Source organism: Schistocerca piceifrons, chromosome 6 (genome assembly GCF_021461385.2).
Source record: "Schistocerca piceifrons isolate TAMUIC-IGC-003096 chromosome 6, iqSchPice1.1, whole genome shotgun sequence".
NCBI classification, from domain to species: domain Eukaryota; kingdom Metazoa; phylum Arthropoda; class Insecta; order Orthoptera; family Acrididae; genus Schistocerca; species Schistocerca piceifrons.
In genome coordinates, this window is record NC_060143.1 from 83,534,552 (window position 1) to 83,562,403 (window position 27,852).

Sequence of the window (27,852 nt, forward strand, 5' to 3'; positions counted from 1 at the left end):
TGGGCGATAAACAGTTCAGACAAGAAGAAAACAGAAGTTTTTGAAATGTGAAGCTACAGAAAAATGACGAATATTAGATAAGCATATCTCGTAACTGACGGGGAGGTACTGAATAGAACCGGGGAGAAAAGGAATCTGTTGCACAACTTGTCTAAAGGAAGGAATTGATTCATAGGACACATTCTGAGACATCAAGGGACCATCAATTTAGTATCGAAGTGTGTGTGGTAAAAAATGATAGAGACGGACCAAGAGGTAAATACGGTAACCAGCTTCAGTTGGATGTAGCTTGTTGCATTTATTCGAAATGAAGATGTCTGCTCAGGAGAGACCAGTTTGGAGAGATGCATTGAAGCAGTCTTCGGACTAAAGACCACGACAACGTGACTGGTGCATGTGTCAACAGATATTGTTTCAAGCAAACATTTATTTTTTTGAGAACTAATATGCCTCTTGTGATCCTGAAGATCTTAATTGTCTGTTAAACGTTATTGTTTCTTCGGAACTTCCGTTGTCTTTAGATTCGTTAACTTTCGAACATGGGCTGTACACAAATGTTGATTTTCAAAGATAAATGAGCTTGATGGGTGTTAAAATAGGTATCTCTCCATACCTTAAAAAGATTTATTCGTTTTTAGCCGTTCGAGCTGAGGTACTTACTTCTCTTGTGAATGGAGCAAATAACAGGATATCAGGTAACACACGTATGAAAGTAATGTGGGCTGCCTTTGTCCCAGGCATCCATCTATTCGCTTTCTATCATTCTTGTATGCTCTACTATCTAACGTGAGTGTGAAATCTTCCCGTCTCGTCTCTATCTCTTTTGTTCGCAACCTTCCCTTTTACAATAACTTATGAAACCTTCCCTTTGAAATTAATTCTATTTTCTGATTACTTCGACGAAACATAGAAAGTGTCGTCGTCGTGACCCTCAGTCGTTACCTGCAATAACCCAAAACTGTTTTTTACTGTTACTGGATCGCCATCTGACTGCTACATCGAACTGTGACATGAATATACTTACTCTGTTTTACTATACTCTATTAGCTGCTGGTGGGCTGTCATAATAAGTGGGTGTATTTATTACCAAAGCTGACGTTATTCTTTAATAGCAAAGCTGACGTTATTCTTTAATTAATTTGACTGAAGTTACGTAATTCATAGTTAAACTTTTTCTTGGCAACAATAAAATTTTGCAAAGTTTTACGTTGATGGTTTTTGAGATGGATTATAATCAGTAATGCAATATTGCTGGCAAAAATTAATTATATTCTGAATGAAATGATTTTACAAACGTTCAAATGGGACTTACTTTTTACAATAATCTTACAACTAGCAATGCGCAAACATACCTTCAGTAGTCTTGAGTTTCTCAAAAAATTAATTCAATAATATCAGTTCCTCTTATGATAATAGTTAGCTGATGTCTCTGTACATCCGTTTATAATCTCTTGCAAATCATAGCTAGTGGCTGGCAGGCACACCGCTCCTCTCAACCTCTTGCTTCAGACCTGCTACCGACTCGCTTCACTTCTCGCTTACAACTGACTTCCTACGGACGCTAAAGTGCGGTCTGTCCAGCCAACAATGCTTTCTGATGCAGACAATCCCTGCTACCATTACAAAATGTATCAATGCGCGGTCTTTCCCGCTCTTTTCTTAAAATGTATCCATACGCTGTCTCTCCCGCCCTTTCTAAAATTATATCAATGTGCAGTCTCTCCTGCCAACAATACTTTGGCGTAGACATTCCCTGCTACCACAATTATTTCCAACATGACAAATATTAATTATTCCTACTTAATCCTGTTAATAAAATATTAACATCTTTCATAAATTTTGGTTTGACAATAGACAATATAAATATACACGTCTTACAAGTAGAGGATAATATTATTGAAACAGTGGCTAATTAAACTTACGTCTTCCTTAACCTTTTCCATGACAGTGTCATAGTCGGTAGTAAAATACGAAAAAAAGAGATTCCCGACGTTTCGTTTTGCAAAGTGGGGAGGAGTGAAGCGTACAGCTTTATTCGTAGGAAACCCCACAGTTTCCAAGAGGACTGTGCAAAAACTACAAGACGTACGGAAATCAGACGCATGTCTGTGGACAGAGCATCTCTGCTAAGTTCTTAAACCACATTACAGGTGCTCAGTATGGGCGCCGTTTGTGATTCAGCAAACGTCGGTAGGTGCGTGGGTGTTCACTGACACGAACAGCCCACTCTGCACATCTGTTCATCCGGTTGCCTACTTAGAGGTGCCAATTAGTTCAATGATACAGTACGGAACGGAGACGACGAAAGGGGTATCAACAGAACACGAAGACCACGCAACTTACAGCTATAATAAAAATAAAAATAAAATCTGGAAACCAGTAGCACGCTTCCCTTTACCACCGGGGCGCTGGTACATACGGCAATAACATGCGGCAAATTCCCACTTGTTCTCTAATAATCTATCGTGGGGCACATACGTCCGGATGGTAGTGAAAAGATTAACCATTTCTGAGTGCAGTTTCCCCACTGTCTTCGTTGTTTTTGTAGACAGATAGCCGTACTTGTGTGACACGTATCCGGAAAGTACGGCTCATGTGCTTACATTTAAATGCTGGCGCTACAGTGCAAAAATATACGAAAGGAGCAAAAGAAATTGTTTTGATTCAAATAGTTGTTTAGATGTTGGTTAAATCAAATAACAAAGCCTTCGTAAAGCGTTGTTCCCGGCGGTTGTGAAGTGCGTGCTGTAAGTGATCTTTTTTTTCTACAAAAGGATCTGCAGCTGTTCAAATTCATCAGGAATTGTGCCCAGCTTAAGGGCGTACATTAAAGAGTCACAAAAAGGTTCACAATGGTGTCGAGACCTTAGAAGCATCCGTTCAGATATGTATCGAGAACACTGGAATTGGAGGTCCAGTTCTATGAACGATGCTATCGAGCGAAAAGTGGAACAAAAACCGTGCAATCTAGTCAAGGATTGGCTCTGACGAATTTCCTCGTTCTGATTGTACCACTATTTGCCTGTTGTCACGGAGAATCTCACATTTCTTAATTGTGTGCAAGGTGGATATGACAAGGTGCGTCTGCACACAGTTGCCCATGCCGACGATAAGACACAGAATTTTCACAGGAACGCAATCTGCTCAGCGACTACTGCACTATTTGATCAAAAGCAGCCAGACACCACTATATAATACGAAACTGACCACTAGATGTGACGAAAGATGGACCTGCCATTATACACTAAAGAGCCGAAGAAACTGGTACACTTGACTAATATCTTATAGGGCCCCCGCGAGCACGAAGAAGTGCCGCAACACGACGTGGTAGGAACTCGACCAATGTCTGAAGTAGTACTGGAGGGAATTGACACCATGAATCCTACAGTGCTGTCCATAAATCCGTAAGAGTAGGAGGCGGTGGAGAACTTTTCTGAACAGCACGTTCCAAGGCATCCCAGATATGCTCAATAATGTTCATGTCTTGGGCGTTTGGTGGCCAGCGGAAGTAGTTAAACTCAGAAGAGGAGCCACTCTGTAGCAATTATGGACGTGTGGGGTGTCGCATTGTCCTGCTGGAATTACCCAAATCCGTCGGAATGCACATTGGACATGAACGGATGCAGCTGATCAGACAGGATGCTTACGTACGCATCACTTGTCAGAGTCGTATCTAGACGTATCATGTATCCCATATCACTCCAACTGCACATGCCCCACACCATACGCCCCACGCCACACCATACGTACGCGTCATTTGTCAGAGTCGTATCTAGACGTATCAGGGTACCCATATCACTCCAACTGCACACGCCCCACACCGTTACAGAGCCCCCACCAGCTTGAACAGCTCCATGGATTCATGTGGTTGTCTCCATACTTGTACGCGTCCATCCGCTCGATACAATTTGAAACGAGACTCGTCCGACCAGGCAACATGTCTCTAGTCATCAACAGTCCAGTATCGCTGTTGACGGGCCCAGACGAGGCGTAAGGCTTTGTGTCGTGCAGTTATCACGGGTACACGAGTGGGCCTTCGCCTCCGAAAGCCCATATCGATGATGTTTCATTGAATGATTCGCACGCTGTCACTTGTTGTGTAGCAGTTTGCGGAAGGGTTACACTTCTGTCACGTTGAACGATTCTCTGCAATCGTCGATGGTCCCGTTCTTACAGGATCTTTTTCCAGCCGCAGCGATGTCGGACATTTGATGTTTTATCGGATTCCTGATATTCACGGTACACTCGTGAAATTGTCGTACGGGAAAATCCCTAGTTCACCGCTATCTCGGAGATGCTGTGTCCCATCGCTCGAGCTCCGACTATAACACCACGTCAAACTCACTTAAATCTTGATAAGGTGCCATTGTAACAACTGTAACCGAAATAACAACTGCGCCAGACGCTTGTTGTCTTATATATGCGTTTCTCACCGCAGCGCCGTATTCTGCCTGTTTGCATATGTCTGTATTTGGACAGCATACCTATACCAGTTTCTTTGGCGCTTCAGTGCATGTCCCAGTGGTAGAGAAAGGATTAACGAGTTCTGGGTGCAGTTTTCCCACTGTCTTCGCCGTTTCCATAGACATATAGCCGTACTTGAGCGACAGGATTCGGAAAGTACGGCCCATGTGCTTATATTTAAATGTTGGCGGTACAGTGCAAAAATATACGAACGGAACAAAAGTCATCGTTTTGATTCAAATAGTCGTTTGAATGTTGGTGAAATCAAATACCAAAGACTTCGAAAAGCGTTGCTCCCCCCAGTTGCGAAGTGGGTGCTGTAATTGGATTTTTTCTACAAAAGGATCTGCAGCTGTTCAAATTCATCAGGAGCTATGCCCAGCTTAGGGACATACAGTAATGAACTACGAAAAGGTTGGCAATGGTCGAGACCTTGGAAGCACCCATACAGAAATGGATCGTGAAGAGTGGAATTGCAGCTCAAGTTCTATTATCGATGCTGTCGCGAGAAAAGTGGGAAAAAAAGTGTGCTATCTGGTCAAGGATTAGTGCTGACGAATTTGCTCATGCTAAACGCACCACTGGTGCAATGTGTATATGAGAAGGCGCGTCCACATTCAGTCGCCCATCCCGAGGATAATACTCAGCATTTCCCTTGGAAAGCAACGTGCTCAGCGACTACTAAATTATCTGGTCAAAAGAATCCGAACACCCCTATAAAATAGGAAGTTGATCACTACTTGTGACGAAAGGTGGAGACGGAGACTACTGTGTTGTCACTAACAGCTGAACGGGTCGGTGAGTCGAGCTCAGTGACTACGAAAGTCGATTAGCCATTGGTCGTCACCTGTGTAACAGATATATCACCAACTTTTCAAACCTTCTGAAGCTTTGAAGGTCGATTGTTGGCAGTCTGATTGTGAAGTGGAAACGCGAGGAAACTACCACAGCTGAGTCAAGACCGGGCAGCCTCATCCGCTGAGGCACAGGAACCGTAACGGACAGGGACGTCGAGTATTGTAGGGGTAGTTGTAAAAAATCGCACGAAATCAGCGTAAGTAATCACTCCTGACTTCCACAGTCATAGCAGCAGCTCAGCTGGCACAATGACTGTGTAGTTGCAAAGAACGAGATACAATTGTCGAGCAGCTCCTCATAAACGACAAACTTCTGTTGTCAGTACGAAGTGGCACTTGAGCTGTTGTTAAGAGCGACGCTACTGGAGAGTGTATCACTGGAAACGTGTGATTTAGAGTGATGATTTGCGCTTTACTTGTGGCAATGCGATAGGAGAGGTTGGGTTTGAATACTGCCTGCAGAACGTTACCTTCCGTCACGTACGAGGAGTATTCGGAAAGTAAGGTCCGATTTGGCGCGAAATGGAAACCACTGTGTAAATCGGATGGAAGTTGGCACAGATGTGTTGAGCAGTGTCTTTAGTTGTGCCTGTCGATCGCTTCACGTCGCTCTTTTCAGCTCAGAGCGCGAGGTGATCACGTAGAAATTCCTAAACAACAGTGTCTCCAACTAATAGAAAACAAAGGGTGTCATTACGTAACACTTCAGCAGTAAGCAGTCAGACATCATCTAACGGGGAAGAAATTACATGTGGTGTTCCCCAAGATTCCATACTAGGTCCGCTACTTTTTCTTGAGTATATTAATGACTTGACATGTATTACATTACCAGATGCTAAGTTTGTCTTATTTGCAGATGATACAAACATTGCAATAAATAGTAAATCAAATATAAATTTAGAAAGGGCAGCTAATCAAAATTTTACTGACATTAATAAGTGGTTCATAGCCAATTCACTGTCATTAAACTTTGAAAAGACCCACTATATGCAGTTCAGAACTTCCAAGAGATTTTATTCTAGTGTGTGTATGAAATATGATGACATGGAAATAGAAGAGGTTGAGAGTGTAATACTCTTGGGATTACGACTTGATAATAAATTCAGTTGGGAACGACATACTAACGAACTTCTAAAGCGCCTAGCGAATGATGTCAGACATAGGAGATATAAATACAAAAAAACTGGCATATTTTCCTTATTTTCACTACATTATGTCATATCGTATCATACACTCCTGGAAATGGAAAAAAGAACACATTGACACCGGTGTGTCAGACCCACCATACTCGCTCCGGACACTGCGAGAGGGCTGTACAAGCAATGATCACACGCACGGCACAGCGGACACACCAGGAACCGCGGTGTTGGCCGTCGAATGGCGCTAGCTGCGCAGCATTTGTGCACCGCCGCCGTCAGTGTCAGCCAGTTTGCCGTGGCATACGGAGCTCCATCGCAGTCTTTAACACTGGTAGCATGCCGCGACAGCGTGGACGTGAACCGTATGTGCAGTTGACGGACTTTGACCGAGGGCGTATAGTGGGCATGCGGGAGGCCGGGTGGACGTACCGCCGAATTGCTCAACACGTGGGGCGTGAGGTCTCCACAGTACATCGATGTTGTCGCCAGTGGTCGGCGGAAGGTGCACGTGCCCGTCGACCTGGGACCGGACCGCAGCGACGCACGGATGCACGCCAAGACCTTAGGATCCTACGCAGTGCCGTAGGGGACCGCACCGCCACTTCCCAGCAAATTAGGGACACTGTTGCTCCTGGGGTATCGGCGAGGACCATTCGCAACCGTCTCCATGAAGCTGCGCTACGGTCCCGCACACCGTTAGGCCGTCTTCCGCTCACGCCCCAACATCGTGCAGCCCGCCTCCAGTGGTGTCGCGACAGGCGTGAATGGAGGGACGAATGGAGACGTGTCGTCTTCAGCGATGAGAGTCGCTTCTGCCTTGGTGCCAATGATGGTCGTATGCGTGTTTGGCGCCGTGCAGGTGAGCGCCACAATCAGGACTGCATACGACCGAGGCACACAGGGCCAACACCCGGCATCATGGTGTGGGGAGCGATCTCCTACACTGGCCGTACACCACTGGTGATCGTCGAGGGGACACTGAATAGTGCACGGTACATCCAAACCGTCATCGAACCCATCGTTCTACCATTCCTAGACCGGCAAGGGAACTTGCTGTTCCAACAGGACAATGCACGTCCGCATGTATCCCGTGCCACCCAACGTGCTCTAGAAGGTGTAAGTCAGCTACCCTGGCCAGCAAGATCTCCGGATCTGTCCCCCATTGAGCATGTTTGGGACTGGATGAAGCGTCGTCTCACGCGGTCTGCACGTCCAGCACGAACGCTGGTCCAGCTGAGGCGCCAGGTGGAAATGGCATGGAAAGCCGTTCCACAGGACTACATCCAGCATCTCTACGATCGTCTCCATGGGAGAATAGCAGCCTGCATTGCTGCGAAAGGTGGATATACACTGTACTAGTGCCGACATTGTGCATGCTCTTTTGCCTGTGTCTATGTGCCTGTGGTTCTGTCAGTGTGATCATGTGATGTATCTGACCCCAGGAATGTGTCAATAAAGTTTCCCCTTCCTGGGACAATGAATTCACGGTGTTCTTATTTCAATTTCCAGGAGTGTATTTTGGGGTGACTCCACAAAACGAGAAAAAATTTTTAGAGTACAGAAGCGTATAATAAGAGTGATGTGTAGTGTAAATCCAAGAACATCATGTCGAAACCTATTCAAAGAATTGGGCATACTAACCACAACTTCTCAGTATATTTATTCTTTAATGAAGTGTGTTGTAAATAATATATCTCTTTTTCCAGCTAACTGCTTAGTACACAGTATCAATACTAGAAATAAGAACAATATACATAAAGATTTAAAATCACTTACTCTTGCCCAGAAAGGATTCCAGTATTCAGCAAAGCATATTTTCAATAAGTTACCAGCAACCATTAAGAGTTTAATTTGAGAGAAGGCAAAATTTAAACGTAATTTAAAATAATTTTTGGTGGCCGACTCCTTCAATTCCATCCACGAATTTCTAAACAAGTGCAGTAGACCACTTTGATGAAAATTTATTATACTTTAATTTTTGACAATACTTGGTTGTAACAGCCAAGTAACCACCTACTGTGTGAATGATGGACGTATGGAAAGCAGATGTAAGTCTTAAGTTTGTAAATAGTGGAAGTTTAATTTTAAATCTTGTACATAATTTGACTTTTATTAATTGAGGATCATTGAAATTAATAATTTACTTAATTTTTGACAATATTTGGTTGTAGTAGCCCTGTAACTAGCTACTGTGTGAATGATGCATTTAATGAAAGCAGATGAACGTATTAAATCTGTAAATAATAGAACTTTAATTTTAATTCATGTGCATAATTTTAGTGTTTATTGTCTGAGGATCATTAAAATTAATGAAACTCAAGTTTTTCTAATTACATTTTTTAATGTGCTTATCTGACACTTTCCGCACCCAGGAGGATTCCCTCTTTTGTGGGTCTACGGAATGAATAATTAATGTAATCTAATCTAATCCAAGTATGTGGATCTGGTGAGAGATTTCGCCTGAAGCCATGAAGCCTGCAAACCATAAATGTCATGCGTTTCTTTCTTCAAGACAATTCTCAACCGCATTCTGCAGGGGCAATGAAGACGCTCCTGCAGCGTTTTCGATGGGAAGTGTTTGATCACCCACAATATAGCCCTTAATCGGCTCCCTCCTATGCTCATCTCTGCTCACATGAACCACTGCCTACGAAGACATTTCGTCATAAACAACGAAAGGCAGACCAGCGTAGAGAACTGGCGGAAAGCACAGGCGGTTGCTTTCTGTGACGAGGGTACTGGAAAGTTTGTAAAACACCACGACAGATGTCGAAGTCGGAGCGGCGACTATTTAGAGAGGAAACTGGAAGGTGTGGCTGACTGTTGCGAATAAAAAAAATTTTGATTTTCACTGAGGTTTCCATATCGCTACCAATCGGACCTTACTTTCCGAACAGCCCTCGTATAGCGCCAACAGCGAAGTACGGACGAGGTGATGTTATAAGACGGGAATGTTTTTCCTGGTTACTGTGCGGTCGTGTTATTGCACTTAAGAAAACGCTACATGCGGAAGAAAATGAACTCATTTTGCTACATTGTGGACTGCGTGTAGCAGAGGAACACTTAGAATACGATGATTATTTGAATCAGAATGACAACGCACTCTGTCATAAAGCACCATGTGTGAGGCAATGGTCTGTGGATAATAATATTCCGCAGCGAAACAAGGACGGAGATTTAGATTCAAAACAGAATTGAAATTTGGTATTTCTTTTCTTTTTTAACCCCATCAAGCAGAATGAAAAACACAGAACTTCCATGTGAGCACCGGAAACGTTGACCACATAATGTACTGTGGCGTCTGAAACCTAATCTGCTGTATAGACTCGCAGTGGCAAAAGAGAAGTTAGACTTGTAAACCCTACCCTCGATTCTTTACAGAATCGATCTCACATGTCTAAGACTTCATATCTCCCGAACTATGTGTTGTACAATGGCAAAATTTGGCAGATACATTTAGCTGTCTGTGAGGTTGTATGTGTGGGTACAATGTATTGCGAATAGATTTACCAGTAAATAAATAATCAATTAAAACGTCATGTCTGACGCTGAAATTTTTTTGCATGAACAGCGTAAGCGTAGTAAATGATAAACATTTTTCCTTTCATTATTTTGTGGGGAGTGTTAGAGATATAAAATTCTGAAAAGGTTTGAAATTGTGTGTAAAGTTCTTGGAGAGCCGGTAAGTGCTCTCTTTGTCAAATACTGAATGTAGTCTTGATAATTTGCGAGCCATAGGTTACGCTGTCTTAACAGACCAGTGATTTCTTTTTGAACAGTTTTAAAACTATAATTTTTTTTTCATATTGGTGGGACTCAAGATTATTTCATCAAGGATGCTGAGCAACCGGGCTGACGTCTTTTCTTCATCCAGTCACGAATCAAAACACGTTTCTTATTTTTTTCTTACGCAGCGATTCCACGCAACAAGCTGTAACTCCATCACAACTCGTGCGACGTGCAGCTGCCAAAAGTTTCATTTCAGACGCGACTCAGGGACCCACAAGACGACGAAACTGAAGTGTATACTGGTGTCGCCGTTTCTACAGTCATATATGAAACCACTTGCGTGCAACTCATTCCACGCAACGAGTGGCGCAACCCAATGTCGTCGTGTAAACTAGGCTTAAGGCTAGGAGTTGCGTTTTCTTGACTCTCGTTTAGAGTGGGGTGAGCACACCGCCCGGTACATGTTCTGTTGCAGGTGGAGGAGATCCTGGAGACGCTGGGCCTGTTGGAGTGCCGGAGCACGCTGACGGACAGCTTGTCTGGAGGGCAGCGCAAGCGGCTCTCCGTGGCTCTGGAGCTCGTCAACAACCCGCCCGTCATCTTCCTCGACGAACCCACCACGTGAGTACTGGCACCGCTTCATCTCGTGGCACCATTTGCGCTGCACTGAGATCGGTCTACCAGAGAAGTCAAGACTCAAGTATTTCAGAGGCAGGGCTACACCTGTATATCTGTTGTATACTATGTGATCAAAAGTATCTGGAAACCCCTACGTAATGCGGTATTAACCACTACATGCCATGACAGGTGAGCCCAACAGTATATCAGGAGGCAGGAAGTATTGAGTTGTAGGTCAAGGAGTAGTAGCAGTAGAATGGGTCAGTCACGAGAGCTCAGTGATTTGGAACGTGGACTAGTCACTGGATGAAAACTGAGTAACAAATCAATCAGGGGCATTTCAAGCCTAACGCTGCCCAAGGTGACTGTCGGTGATATTATTGTACAATGGAAACGTGAAGGAACGACTACAGCTGAAAAAGACCAGGCAGATATCATGAACTGACGGATAGGGATCGTCGAGCATTGCGAAGTGTGGTTGTAAAAACTCCCATGAAATCAGCGGGAGAAATCACTCGTTAGTTACAAAGTGCTCCCAGCAGTCCAGCTAGCGCAATGGCTGTGCAAAGGGGCTTAAAAAGAATGGGCTTCAGTGTTTGAGAAACTTCTCATAAGCTACACATTTCTGTAGTCAATGCTAAGCGACATTTGACGTGATATAAAGAGTTAAGCTACTGGACAGTGGAGCATTTGGCGTCATTGGCCGGGAGGCCCCTTGCGGGGCAGGTCCGGCCGCCATGGTGCAGGTCTTACTACATTCGACGCCACATTGGGCGACCTTCGCGCCGGATGGGGATGAAATGATGATGAAGACAGTACAACAACCAGTCCCTGAGCAGAGAAATCCCCGACCCAGCCGGGATCGAACCCGGGCCCGTAGGACGGCAATCCGTCACACTGACCACTCAGCTATCGGGGCGGACACTAGACAGTAGATGACTAGAAACGAACGATTTGCAGTGAGGTATCATGATATACCGTGGCGCAATGCGTTGGAAGGGTTTGGGTGTGCCTAATTCATAGAGAATGTTACCTGCCTTCATGTGTAGTGTGCCAACAATGAAATACAGAGGAGGTGGTGTTAGTGTATCAGTGTGTTTATTGTGGTTAATGCATCATGCCTTCATTGCGCTTAAGAAAACGCTACATGTTGAAGGATATGAACACATTTTAGAGCACTGTGCACTGTGTGCAGTGGAGGAACAGTTCGGAGACGGTTATATCAACATGATGATGCACCCTATCATAAAACAGCATCAGTGAGGAAATGGTTGTTTGCGCAATAGCATTCCTGAAATGGACTGGCCAGCCCAGAGTCTCGACCAAATCGAACATCTCTGGCATGGGTTAGAACGTCGAATTCGCTCTAGAACCCAGAGTAGAACATCATTATCTTCTCTGGTTTCGCCGCTTGATGACGAATGAGCTGTCATTCCTCCACAGACATTCAGACACCTTATTGAAAGGGTCCTTAGCAGAGCATAACTCATGATAAAGGCGAATTGTGGGAACACCCATATTAAAAACCAGTAAAAGATGCCCAGACGTTTTTGATCATATAGTGTAAGTAGTGGTTTGATATAAGTGAGAGATGGTTAGTTTTGACGAGTCTCGGCAGGCTAGTTGATCTTGTGGCATTTTACTTTTAATCTTCAACTTGTGCTCGTTTTAGAAGGTTGGCTATTTTATACGCTGTGATGGAACACTCCTTTGTAAGCCAAGCTGTGTAACATATTCTAGAATGAGGGGCAGCACTTCCCAAAAGAAAATTCTTGCCAACTACTATGAAAATAAATAAAAACTTATGTTTTGAATTTTTTTTTACTTTACGCCATGGAAAAAACTGAACTACTTTTATGTTTGGACTGAAAATAATATATGAACATTCTAAAAGTTCACTGATGCACGTGCTACATGTTTTATCGTGAAAAAATGTAAATATTCTGAGATGAAATAAAATAAAATACGGTTAGAGATGCGAAAATGTACCGCTTGTGTAACGAAAAACGTCGTCGCTGATGAATTTGCGATCTGTTATATCCATCGAAAAAGTTGTTAACAAAACCATTACATTAATTTTGGTAACATTTGACATACCATTATTTACGAGCAACCCCATGCGCGAGTACTCGTAAGCAGCCGCAGATACTTAGTCCGAAGGCTCGCCTTATTACGACCGAGATTATTCCCTACCAACAGACGCAGCATGTGCATTTCACACAAAACTTCGTTCTTGCTGCTGCAGTGTCTATGTATCCCATTAAAATTCTTTGTCCATCCGTATACTTTCTGAATCAAAATCCAGGTGAGCGGAGAAGACAAAGAACGTGGTCTCTGATGCACAATGATTAATTTTTTTGCGGAGAGCACTGTGTATTTTTCTAGCAGTCGGATATCTCATAGTATCGAAGTACAGTTTTACACAATATTTTTTTTGTCAGAATCGTCAAATTCTGTAATTTCTGTTTTTATTTATATGCCGTTCTTGGTGAAGCAAAACAGGTGCTCACATTTACCGCACGGTTAATACGGAATACCGTTGATTCGGAAATTCCATAACGTTTTGTTATCATTTTATGAACTTGAGCAAAATTTGTATTGTTCTTGGCTTCTTCACTGTTGGCCAGACTAGTAAAAAAATCTTCAGTACGATCGATAAGGCAATTTTAGAACGTTTTCGAATGTCTTTTCTCCCTTAACGCACACCGGCCGGAGTGGCACTACACGTGGGTCCTTGCTCCTGCATTTTGCTCACTACTAAACACATGTCAATGCACCGTCCCACGGAAGACTGAAACCACAAGTGAATATACGATATCGCATGCAAACACAGAACATTCACTTTAGAAGGGGACGTTTAGGTTAGGCTTTGCCGTGACTGTTATTGACATCGAATGAAACAGCAAGTTCACTGTTACCAGTCACTGTTTATTTATCTCCACGACGCGTTTCGAAGGTTTGAACGTCCATCATCAGGTGGAGTTACATTTTTTTAGTATGGCATACGTATGTGTTGTGTTACGATTTTGTGGTAACTTGTGATACTGTCTCTAGTGGTCGCAGGTTTCTTTCACTGTCGTAACACATCACATGTCAGCTGTCATATTTTGTTTTGATGGAGGTTTAAATCTTCGAAACGCGTCGAGGGGATAAATAAATAGTGACTGATAACAGCAAACTTACTGTTCGATGCCACAACAGAACATTCATCTGGCGCTGACCTACTTAGTGATGGGGAGCTCGTGAATGAGTCGTTCAAATGAACGCTTCACTCCAGTGAAGTGTGAACTAACCACTCAATTTCAATGAACTGGTACTTCAAACTCTTCACAGATAGCACACTCCACACTTTTTTCTAGTTCACTCACTCTCTTCCCCTCTCCCTCTCCCACTACATCGGCGCTACGTCACTTCACTTCAGTCCTCCCTCTACTGCCTGTCGACGAATCGAACGGTGTTTGTTGGGAACGATAGGTTTACGAGGGGTTGTGGAGGTGAGGGGCGAGGGGAAAGCAGTGTCAGTTGCTTCCTGTAGTGGTGACATCAATCCCCGTGACTATTTGTGCAGTTAAACTTCACGTCTACGGGTAGCCTACCGTTGGCAGCGCTTGCAGACAAATGAATACTAAAGATACAAACGAAGAGGCTGGCTGTGTGAGCACGCACAGCCGACATGAAAATAAATGTTTGTTAATAACGCTGAAAGAGTGATTTTACCTGAAATCGTACCAATGACTACAGGTGACGTTAACGTTTTGAATCTGGAGGGTTATTATTCTCAACAAAAATAAAATCTACAGGAAAACTTCTGAATAATTACTTAACATAGGTATATAGACTTTGTGACAGTGGTAAACACACTCACTCTATTTTGGATTAAATTTTAAAAAGAACATAAAATTGGGGTGCATTTCGTTGGTAGCCCTAGTTTTCAGTCCATGAATACAACAAATAATGTTTCATTTGGCAAATAAAGACTTTTTTGGGCGCTCCATGAGAAAATGTAGAGCAAGATTAAATGTAATACCTTCTTTATATGTGACAGGCTTCTCTGTTTATCTTTCCTTTGTCCCCTTCGACCATGCTCTATTTCACTCAGACGCTATAAGAGCGCAAAACGTTGCGTGCACGTTACTGCATAGTTCGGCCATCTGTTGGTAAAATTATGAAGTATTACGAAGCTTTATTGTACGAGCGAGGCGAAGCGAGCGTAGCCGCGGCTGAGCGGCGAACTGGGCAACTTCGCCAGGCTTCCGTACTTCATGAATGAACTACTTCATTTGAACGCTTCACGACAAAGAGTGAAATGAATGAAGTAGTTCACGGGAACGAACGAGTTCGACCCATCTTTAGACCTACTGCACTTTTAACAATGTGCATGCGGCAACAAAGCTAAGAGGCGGGCGAACCACAGCGGTTACAAGGTAAACTCCTGATCGCACCCCTCTCAGATTTAATGGTAAGTTGGCCCGTTGGAAAAATGGTTCAAATGGCTCCAAGTGCTATGGGACTAAACATCTGAGGTCATCAGTCCCCTAGACTTAGAACTACTTACACCTAACTAACCTAAGGGCACCACACACATCCATGCTCGAGGCATGATTCGAACCTGCGACCGTAGCAGCAGTGCGGTTCCGGACTGAAGCGCCTAGAACCGCTCGACCGCAGCGGCCGGCGGCCCGTTGGATAGACCGTTAAAAACTGAACACAGATCAAGCATGAAAACAGGAAGAAGATGTACTGAACTGTGTAAAAATACAAAATACAAACAGTGAATGGTTCACATTTAACGTGTCCACATCGAGCGACGTTAACGACTGTCCTGTCGGGGTTGTGTGCTCATGGTGTTTGATTGCGCAGGGGGATATACGGATTCAAATCTCACTCGGTCACTTTTTCTTTTCTTCCACAAGATTACGAACTTCTCGTCCGGTCATTGACGCGTCTTTTCGCTGTATTCAAATTTGTGTATGTGTCGTGTCGTGATGTTCGTTTGCAGCAGCGACGTTTAACGAAAGGTTCTCCAGACGTACGCATCTCCTATTTGTTCTACACAGGTACCAACAGTTTTGAATCCCTGCGTTGTTTACTTGCGACGTTAACATATTCTTACCACATGACTCATATTCTGTGATGAATAATGAGAACATGCGAGATGCTGCCTACACCCCTCACAGAAACGAAAACGACATATGTACGGGTATGAACTATGCTACAATGAAGGATTTCAAGAGTCAAAACTTCCAAAACGCAACTCAAGAACCATGACATGTGGTACCTGTGTAGGACACATAGGAGGTATGTACGTCTGGACGTCCCTTCGTTACACGTTGCTGTTGCAAATAGACATTACGCCACGACACAAACACAAATTTGAATACAGTGATCAGACACATCAATGACCGGACGGGAAGTCGCAATTTGTGGGGAAAAAATGAGACCGGGTGAAATTAGAACCCAGATTTCCCCCTTCCCTATCAAACACCATGATCACACAACCACGACACGACAGTCATTAAAGTTGCTCGATTTTGCGTACATTAAGTTTGGACTACTGTTACTGACTGTTAATGTCTGACTGTTAATGACTGTCGATGACCTCCTGGCTGGCTGTTTTCAGCTCAACAATGGTTTTGGGGTTATTGTTATACACCATGTCTTTAATACAGCTCCACAGAAAGGAATCACATCCGTTCAGATCCGGGGAATATGGCGGCCAATCGACGCCCATGCCACTGGCCTTTCGTTACCCCAGAGCCAAAATACAGTCCCCAAAGTGCTCCTCCAGAACATCAAACACTCTCCTGCTTCGATGGCGTCGAGCTCCGTATTGCACTAACCACGTCTTGTCGAAACCAGGGTCATTTTGAATAATGGGGATGAAATCATCTTCCAAAACCTACACGTACCATTCGGTAGTCAACTATTTCGAGACATTGCACACCATACAGTCACCTGTTGAAGGTGAAGAGACTCCTCGATCGTGAGACGCGGATCTTCAGTCCCCAAAACGCGCCAATTTTGCTTACTGACGAGCCCATCCAAATGGAAGTGGACAGTCATTAACTTTGCTCGATGTTGCGTACATTAAGTTTGGACCACTGTTTCTATTTGGCTTCTTTTTTCCACAGTTTAATACACCTTCTTCCTATTTTCAAGACTGATCTGTTGTCAGTTTTTGACGGGCTATCCAATGGAGCGACTTACTTCTAAATCTGAAGGGGGGAGGGAAAGGGGGGGGGGGGTGATAGGGCGTTTGCCTTGTTAGCGCCGGCGGACTGCAGTGAGCAAGTGTGACCTTGAGTTGTCTAATTTTGTGACTGCTGCTTTACTAATTATGCTTTCCAATGCATGTTCAACTCTTTTTTACACTTAATCAATCTGAAGATGCCTGTAAAAATCAACCGAAACCAGTCATTGTGATTTAATTGTATTATCAAAATCACGATCTAAGCATTAAAAGTTTTTTATATTAAAATTTTTTTTAAATAAATTACGTTAAGACTGCTGTCTCCTTACTGATAATGTCGGGCTTCACATTTGACAGTTTTCAGAAACAGCAAAGGACTAGGAAGAGCAGTTGAACGGAATGGACAGTGTCTTGAAAGGAGGATGTAAGATGAACATCAACAAAAGCAAAACGAGGATAATGCAATGTAGTCGAATTAAGTCGTGCGATGCTGAGAAAATTAGGTTAAGAAATGATACACTTAAAGTAGTAAACGAGTTTTGCTATTTGGGGAGCAAAATAACTGATGATGGTCGAAGTAGAGAGCATACAAAATGTAGACTGGCAATGGCAAGGAAAGCGTTTCTGAAGAGGAGAAATTTGTTAACATCGAGTAAAGATTTAAGTGTCAGGAAGTCGTTTCTGAAAGTATTTGTATTGAGTGTAGCCACGTATGGAAGTGAAACATGGACGATAAATAGTTTGGACAAGAAGAGAATAGAAGCTTTCGAAATGTGGTGCTACAGAAGAATGCTGAAGATTAGATGGGTAGACCACATAACTAATGAGGAGGTATTGTATAGAATTGGGGAGAAAAGGAGTTTGTGGCACAACTTGACTAGAAGAAGGATCGGTTGGTAGGACATGTTCTGAGGCATCAAGGGATCACCAATTTAGTATTGGAGGACAGCGTGGAGGGTAAAAATCGTAGAGGGAGACCAAGAAATGAATACACTAAACAGATTCAGAAGGATGTAGGTTGCAGTAAGTACTGGGAGATGAAGAAGCTTGCACAGGGTAGAGTAACATGGAGAGCTGCATCAAACCAGTCTCAGGACTGAAGACCACAACAACAACAACAAGACTGCTGCCTCCTTACTGATAATGTCAGGCTTCACACTTGACAGTTTTTGTGCTTTCTCTCTTATGGCATTTATTCTGACCCTAGTATTATCTGCAAAGAGTACCTGTTCTGCTTGAATATTCGGCAGTGAATGACGTGAGCTTTCCGGCAGGGGCCTGGATGTGGTGGCGATCCAGCACTGCGTGCAGCTGCTCAAGCTGCTGGCCAGCCAGGGCCACACGGTGGTGTGCACCGTCCACCAGCCCAGTGCCATGCTCTTCAACGCCTTCGACCACGTGTACCTGCTGTCTCGGGGCCAGTGCGTCTTCCAGGGCCAGCCACGGGCGCTCGTGCCCTTCCTGGCCGAGCAGGGGCTCGAGTGCCCCATCAACCACAACCCTGCGGACTTCAGTGAGTACCTAACTTAAAAGTTATTGCACTCAATCTGTCAAAAATATCCGGGCACCTCTATGCAGTACAGAATAGACCACCAGGTGTCACAAAAGGAAGACCCGCCTGTATAAAGTGGAGGTGGGGAGTGTTGTGTTGTCTGTGTAAAGCATAAGCCACTCCTAGAAAAACTGGAATTCTATGGCATTAGACAGCCTTAAATTAATAAAATTATATCTTCAGAATCGTAAGCAAGTTGTTTGTGTAGGGGAAGAAATGTCGGGTATAGAACAAATTGAGGTAGGTGTTCTGCAAGGATCTGTACTGGGCCCCTTTTTGTTCCTAATAATGATAAATGATCTGCCATCATTTATGAAGTCCATCACTGTGTGGTATGCAGATGATACAACATTTCTTTGTGCTAGTGATGATTTCAATGGCCTTAAAACTTGTGCAGCAAATACAATTCACCAAGCATCCTATTGGTTCAAGGCAAATGGATTCCTGCTGAATGAAAACAAAACACAGCAGATGGTTTGTAGTCTTAGAGATAAGCTTCTGTCAGATGATCCTAGTTATGTCAAATTTTTGGAGGTATACATAGATGATAAATTCTCTTGTGGTCAACATGTACAATATATTAGTGGTAAGTTGTCAAGAGTTATTTTTCTGTTAAGGCAACTTATGGATTGTGTTCCTGAGAAACATGTTAGAACATCCTATTTTTCATTCTTTCAAAGTATAATAACATATGGAATTATTTTGTGGGGGAACTCTAGCTGTGTACATGACATATTAATACTGCAAAAAAAAGCTATTAGGATAATTACTGGTTCTGCATATAAGGCACACTGTAAACCATTGTTATGTGAACAAAAAATTATGACTGTTATGAACTTGTACATATACTATATTCTAATTTATATGAAGAAGAAATTACCAGAAACAAAAAAAAACAGAGAAAATGTACATAGCCACAATACATGAAGGAATTGGTGCCTCTATATTCCTTACCATAGATTGTCAAAGTCACTCAACAGCAATGAAATCATGGGGTACAAATTATTTAATAGTCTTCCTCAATCTGTTCAAGAATTACCTGAACAGTTATTCAAACAAACAATTCATGACTGGCTAGCCTCCACCCATTCTATGATATAAGAGAATTTATCAACTGTAATATAATACTATAATGTTAACAACAAACCTGTTGTTTCTTTCAAATTGTATTTTAGTATGTATATGACATTGTCTATTGCTGTAATGGCCGAATGGCAATAAAATTATTACTATTATTATTATTATTATTATTATTATTATTATTATTATAGAGAATCACTAACAACAAAATGATCGTTCAAGAGAGCTCAGTGTTAAGAAGATTCTGAACATCTTCACCATCTGCTGGGTTGTGTGACTGCTGACATTCATTCAAAAATGGCTCCCAAACTAAGGCAGCAGTGGAAATGGAGACACTGTGTCAAGCCAGTCCAGATGACTGTTTTCATTGCCTGATTACCGTGAGTGAGTGCTGAGTGTATCAGTTTGATCCTGAGTGAAAGGACGAAAACCTGAAATGGAAACACAAAAAGTCATTGCTGCACAAAAAGGCAAAGATCTGACCATCATTCAGCAAGGTGATGCTGTGTGTTCTCTCAGGCTCCCATTGTGTGTTATGGTGCTAATAGAGAATTCTCTACAGGGACAAACTGTCACAGGAGCATACTACAAATCCCCTGATGAGACTGCAGAAGGCTGTCAAGACAAAATGTTGTGAGAAGCTGTTAAAGGTGGTATTGTTGGTCCACAACACCCCAGCAGAAGATATAGGAACACATGTTGCTTCTTCGAGCTACTAATTTTTGCCTCATCCCCATATCTTTCTCGTGTGCCATACAGAGACTTCTTCCTCCTTCCACAGATGAAGAAACCATTAGTAGCAGACATTTCCAGAATGATAAAAAAGTAATTTTTGAGAAGGAATGTTTTCTGAAAAGCTGAAATGCAGGTTTCTACAACCAAGTTCTCCACTAAATGACCCATCTTTGGAAAAAATACACCACTTACGTAAAGACAGACTATCATTATCATCAAGTTTCACTGTTAAAGCCTATTTTTTCTAGGAGGTGGTAAAAGCTTTATGATCACTCCTCCTATATTATCAGAAACTAATTCCTTTATGTTGTACAATGGCTGGAAAACCAACTAGTCACTTTTTCTAAATGTATGTTCCAGGATACCTTCTACAACTAGTAGAACAAGAGTGCACCTGTGATTCTTCAGTTTCTCCTGGCATATTTCTTGCTCAAACAGTCCACAGGTGTACTGCCAGTCCATAGTGTCCATAGTGCCCGTTGGACACTATGGACCGGCAGTACACCTGTGGACCGTTCGAGCAAGAGTGTACCTGTCATCTAACTGGGGAGGAGAGTGGAGCTAGCTCATATCTCATATTAGCATGGAAGTGGGAGGAATGACAGGAACTAAGTGCAGCTTATTCCTAAATAAACACAAAAATATATATGTTAATGATCAAACATACCAATGCTACCACTTTATAACAGGAACCTATAAAGTACTTAACTGTGAGAGTATGTCTGTATGAGATATGAACAAGTTATATAATTTATCATGAGTATATACACCGAAGAACTTAGTGGGACTGGTCTCCTCAGAGGGAACCATCTGCTGTGTTTTGTTGTCATAAGTTACGTTTATTTACTCTAAAGGAGCTTGGGCAACTATGTTGCCAACAAGATTTTTCATGGTAGATGTCACTCAATAAAATTAGTCACCTATCAACTATATCAGTGGAATAGTTCTCACTATAAAGCATTTAAAAGTAGTTTTTTGGTGTGTGTTTCATTCAAATGGATGAACTGGGATATATCACCATAAAATGCTTCAATCAGGAAGAAAATTCATCAAAAGTTGGTGAGGATTTCATAAGGCATCACTTTGTCTCTTTCAACAGTTAATAATTATGCAACTAAATTCAAATATGGTGTACTGCTCACAGTACTGACCCTCACAACTTACGTCCCAAAACTGCAACCACAGACAAGAACACCCAAAAAGTGCACAGTATGTTATTTGTTGTTTGTGCAAGGTGCATACAATAAATAAGCCCACAGATATTTAGGTCCGCTTCCATAGCTGAACACTCATCATATCTGACTGCCATTTGAAGAACCTGGGTTTGATTCCCAGTATTGTCAGGGATTATTTGGTGGAATGAACTGGAACAGAGTGCACTCAGCCTAGTGAAACCAATTTATGAAGTATGTGAATCAGTAGCTGCAGCTATAAGTTTCGGAAAGCTGACAACAACTGGGAGAGTTGTTTGCTAAGCGTATGACTCTCCATAGGGCATCCAGTGCCACTGTTAGCAGAAAACAACATGGCAGATGGCCAGTGTTGCAAGGTGTTCAGGGTCTGGTAGAAAGGCATAGTTTTCATAGGCATATAAGAGGAAAGAATATTGTACATTTCATACAAAGAATTACTAATGACAACAGCCTGTGCAAGATAAGATTTGTGTATGTAGTATGATGTCCAAAAGCAATTCAAGACCAAAATGTTTGAACAAGTTTGAAACTAACCAACTGATCTTGTGTACTGATTTGATACTGTGTATGAAACTCGCATTCACTGATTCATGCTAGAAATGGAAAAAAAAACATCAAAGCAGAGGGTGAATGCCAATGTTCCTATACCAAAAAATGAGAACTCAATTTCATCTTCTGGAAAAATATGGCTAGTGTTTCCACGGATGGAAAGGAGTTCCTCTTGTCAATTATCTTGTAGTCTAGATGTAAAAGTAGCACATGCCGAAAAAGATTTGGACTGGAAAAGAAAAAAAGCTCTTTATATTCCCCAACATACAATGCCCATGCAGTATTTTTTCATCACCTGAAATATTCATTTGCAACTACTGGGTCCTTTTCTCAAAATACTCAGCATAGAGACTTGAAAATTCATATTTTATTTTTAAAAATTATACCATGCTTTGTTTCATTGCTATCTGTAATTTTTTACAGTTCTTGAAATGGTCCAAGGAGAAAATGCAGGCAATGTTACAATGTTGTCAGCCGAAATGATGAATGGAAGGGTGACAGCAAAACTGGACACAGAAACAAATACTGTAAGACTTGCAAGTGGTAAGTGTTCTAACCAACACAGATTTCCTTAAAATCAATAACAGTCACTGCCATCTCATATAGTTTACACTTGTATGTTAAAATAAGAAAGTTGTTATCAAGATACGTACACAGTAGTGGAACCTAGCATAAAGGCAGTGTTCCAGGAAAGTAATAGTACAATGTCTGAAGCATACATGAATCAAATTTACAATCAAAGCAATATAAGACATAAATAATCAGGACTGAATAACATAGTTTCTTTCATAAGGTGAGTAACAAAATAAGGCATTTGCATTTTGTGAATGGAAACTGGTATAAAGGCATTCACTGTTCGGTTGTGTTATTGCATTGTTAGGGTTTTGTCCAACCTCTGTTCATCCTAATTACCTCAAAAATTCTCTTCAGCATTGATTTCGTTAGTGTTAGTTCTTGCAGTGGAACTGTCACCCATTCTTCTTGTGTTGCTCTTTTCAGCTTACATACAGCTTCAAATTGCCTTCCATTGCAATAAACATGTATTACAAGTATTCCCCAAAGGTTTTCCATGCAGTTCAAATCCAGGTTATGTGCAGGTCCGGGCAAGACATCAAAATCTTTATCCACAAACCACTCTTTGTTTGTAGCAGAAACATACCCAGATGCATTATTTTGTTGAAACAAGACTTTTTTACCCTAAGTCCTCATACATTCTAATCATTTGTGGCACAAATTTGAAATATAGACAGGTCTTGATCATATAGTTCTTTATTAAAATACATCAGACTGCCTCTACCGTGGAAGTATTTCTGCATCAAGTAATGCTAATCAGTTCTGTTTCTAGCTTCTCAGCATACATGTTAGATTTCATTCTAGTGTTCAGCCAAGCATTGCCTGACTTATCTTTAGTGCAGAAGGCTGTCCATGTCATAACACTTCCACCATCAAAATTTCTGTTCATTCTAACCTACTGTTCTATTCTCAGATCATGCCAATAGTACTGAAATCCATCTTGCCCATCTACATTAAACTTCCTCTCATCACTGGAGATCACTTTATCCCATTCTGAAATTCATGACATGTGTGTTCTACCAAACTCCAATCTAGCCTTTTTATGTTTGGGTAGTAGTGTGGGCAGTGTTTTTTTTTCCAAAAAAATGTTTGAGCGTATGCATATCCGTTTAGCAGTACCATTGCCCACTATTAGTGGACGAGAGCACTACATGCTTGTCGAACTGGCTGCCAGTGATTCAGTTGTCGAGAATGATTGCTGCAGCTTTGAAATGCTTGAAACAGTCAATGACATCACTTTTCCCACCAAAAACTGCACTGGGATCATTCATATTGCAATTACCAACACGGAAAAATGAAATAAAAAATTTATGTCCGTGAAATAAATCTTTGGCACTCTTCCAAGTTCTCAACGTTGTAAAAAAATTACTTTGTCGATGAAAAAGTTTAGTGGTACGCATCCCCCCAGCTTTCCCCCAGAAAAACAGCACTGAGTGTGGGTTTCTAAAATCTTTTCTTTAATTTGAGATGTTTGTCAAGGCACAAAATTTGTCATACATGTATGATAGTTACTGGCAACTGTAAATTGGCAACATGTTGAGAAGGATAATGGTTTGTGACCCTTGCTTTGCACAAAATTAACTCTTTCTATGCCCCAAATAATTTTCTACTTTGCCCATATTTTCTATTCTGTCCTTAGTGCATGCCCCAATCTAAAGAAATTATCAACCGCATGTAATGGTGCAGTACCCTTACATAGTGTCAATCATACACTCTATGCAGCGATCATAAACTAAAGCAAAGACTGCAGTGCAGTCAACAATGTTCGAGTGGGTGAGCGAAAGGCTAGAGATGGTTGCTTGCTCACGAGGCCACTATGAGGTGTGGTAGGAACGAGTGTTTGAGTGCCTCTGTGCATGCAGTAATTATTCTAAACTGATTCTCATGATCCCTATGTGAGTGACACTTAGGAGATTGTAATATATACCTAAAGTCATCATTTAAAACTGGTTTCTAAAACTTTGTCAGTATACTATCTCAGAATAGTTTACATCTGTCTTAAAGAGTCTCCCAGTTCAGTTCCTTCAGTATCTCTATGACACTCTGCCATGGATCAAACTAACCTGTGACCATTCATACTGCCCTTCTCTGTATATGTTCAGTATCTGCTGTTAGTCCTATTTGGTATGAGTCCCATACACTGAGGCAATATTCTAGAACCAGTCACATGAGTGATTTGTGAGCAGTCTCTTTTGTAGACTGATTGCACTCCTCCAGTATTCTACCAATAAAGCAAAGTCGACCACCTGCTTTACTTACAACTGAGCCTATGTGATCATCCCATTCCACATCCGTTTGAAGATTTACATACAGGTATTTCTATGAGTTGCCAATTCCAACAGTGACTCATTGACATTATAGAAATAGGATACTATATATTTTTCTTCATTTTGTGAAGTACATAATTTTACATTGCTGAACATTTAAAGCAGGCTGTTGATCCTTGCATAATCTGAATATTTATGCAACTTCTTTCAGATAGTATATCATTATAGATAACTGCACCATCTGTAAAAAGTCTGAGGTTGATATTAATATTGTCTGCAAGATCATTAATATATAACATGAACATCAAGGATCCCAATACACTTCCCTGGGGCACACCTAAAGTTAGTTCTACATCTGACAATGACCCTCCAACCAAGATAAAATGCTGCATCCTCCCTGTCAAAAAGTCTTCAATCCAGTTAAAAATTTCACTTTTCTTACATCAAAAGGATCAGGGGAATCAAGTGAATGCAGTGGTATTTTTTTTATTTCTGAGAAAGATGTGACTCAGTACTTAACCAGCATTTATCAACAATAGTATGATTATACGGGTGCATTTTGTAGGGAAAATGCAACTTCCTGCCTTGAATGGATAGTCATTGGTTGAAGTGGAAGTAACATCAGGCATACCCCAGGGAAGTGTGATGGGACTGTTATTGTTCATGTTGTATGTTATGACCAAACAGACATTATTAACAGCAGCCTCAGATTTTTTGCAGGTGATGGAGTTATCTATACCGAAGTGCTATCTGAAAAAAGCAGCACAAATAGCCAGTTAGATATCAATAAGATTTCAAAGCATTACACAGTTTGGTAAATTTTTTAAATGTTCAGAAATACAAAAATATATATTTTGCAAAATGCAGAGAAGTAATATCCTGTAACTACAGTCAGTCAGTGAATCATTTATGAAACCAATCAGCTATTTGTGTGTAACAATTTGTTGTTGTTGTTGTCGTCTTCAGTCCTGAGACTGGTTTGATGCAGCTCTCCATGCTACTCTATCCTGTGCAAGCTTAGTCATCTCCAAGTACCTACTGCAGCCTACATCCTTCTGAATCTGCTTAGTGTATTCATCTCTTGGCCTCCCTCTACGATTTTTACCCTCCACGCTGCCCTCCAGTACTAAATTGGTGATCCCTTGATGCCTCAGAGCATGTCCTACCAACCGATCCCTTCTTCTAGTCAAGTTGTGCCACAAACTCCTTTTCTCCCCAATTCTATTCAATACCTCCTCATTACTTATGTGATCTACCCATCTAATCTTCAGCACTCTTCTGTAGCACCACATTTTGAAAGCTTCTATTCTCTTCTTGTCTAAACTATTTATCAACCATGTTTCACTTCCATACAGGGCTACACCCCATACAAATACTTTCAGAAATGACTTCCTGACACTTAAATCAATACTCAATGTTAACAAATTTCTCTTCTTCAGAAACGCTTTCCTTGCCATTGCCAGTCTACATTTTATATCCTCTCTACTTCAACCATCATCAGTTATTTTGCTCCCCAAATAGCAAAACTCCTTTACTACTTTAAGTGTCTCATTTCCTAATCTAATTCCCTCAGCATCAGCCAACTTAATTTGACTACATTCCATTATCATCATTTTGCTTTTGTTGATGTTCATCTTATACCCTCCTTTCGAGACACTGTCCATTCCGTTCAACTGCTCTTCCAAGTCCTTTGCTGTCTCTGACAGAATTACAATGTCATCGGCGAACCTCAAAGTTTTTATTTCTTCTCCATGGATTTTAATACCTATTCTGAACTTTTCTTTTGTTTCCTTTGCTGCTTGGTCAATATACAAATTTAATAACATGTGGGAGAGGTTACAACCCTGTCTCACTCCCTTCCCAACCACTGCTTCCCTTCCATGTCCCTCGACTCTTATAACTGCCATCTGGTTTCTGTACAATTTGTAAGGGCATAAAAAGGAAGGATTGCATAGGTTCTTCATAAGTAAGGCAGTTGGAATGCATCATTTCACTGGCAACTGTGTGGTCAGTACAGTTGACTGCTATGCAGGGACCCCGGGTTCGATTCCTGGGCAGGTCGGAGATTTAATTTCCTTGAGGACTGGGTGCTTTGTTTCCTTTGCTGCTTGGTCAATATACAGTTTAATAACATGTGGGAGAGGTTACAACCCTGTCTCACTCCCTTCCCAACCACTGCTTCCCTTCCATGTCCCTCGACTCTTATAACTGCCATCTGGTTTCTGTACAATTTGTAAGGGCATAAAAAGGAAGGATTGCATAGGTTCTTCATAAGTAAGGCAGTTGGAATGCATCATTTCACTGGCAACTGTGTGGTCAGTACAGTTGACTGCTATGCAGGGACCCCGGGTTCGATTCCTGGGCAGGTCGGAGATTTAATTTCCTTGAGGACTGGGTGCTTTGTTGTTGCGCATGCAAGTCATCTAAGCAGCATTAAATATAAAAACACTTGGACCCGGCAACTAAATATCCCAAATGGGATATCCTGGACAAAAACGCCCTATGGTCAACTTTTTTTTTCCCATTGGCAGGATATTGGAAAAATGTAGTCAGTCTATAAAGAAGACTGCTACCAATCTTTACACATTGCGGTAAACTGTCGTACAGTATGCGTCCAGCATTTACAGTTTCTTTGTCTGTTAAACATCTTCCAATTGACCTGGCATCTTGCTCCAGCATTTATTATTGTCTTGAATACTATAATTCTGTGTGTCAGAATGAATGGGTGCAGAAATCTGTATCCAGTGTTGAAACACAATGCAATGTATCCAATTATTCTATAGGACACACAGCATACTTTTAAAAAATATGTATAGTATTAAAGTAACAACAGAAAAATATTAAGACTAGCATGCAACAGCATCAGATACCGATAGCAGTAATGCTGCAAATACGAGGGTGGCTTG

The 27,852-nt window shown here is 41.8% G+C and overlaps 1 protein-coding gene across 1 annotated transcript in view; it reads left to right on the top strand.

Annotated features, from left to right (window-relative positions):
• Positions 1-27,852, top strand: part of LOC124802712 (ATP-binding cassette subfamily G member 4-like) — a 338,917-nt gene that overhangs the window by 280,965 nt on the left and 30,100 nt on the right. Inside the window, exons 4-6 of the mRNA XM_047263675.1 lie at positions 10,665-10,810; positions 18,272-18,510; positions 22,530-22,649. Coding sequence (XP_047119631.1) covers positions 10,665-10,810; positions 18,272-18,510; positions 22,530-22,649 — 505 coding nt within the window. The remainder of the gene's footprint in view (positions 1-10,664; positions 10,811-18,271; positions 18,511-22,529; positions 22,650-27,852) is intronic.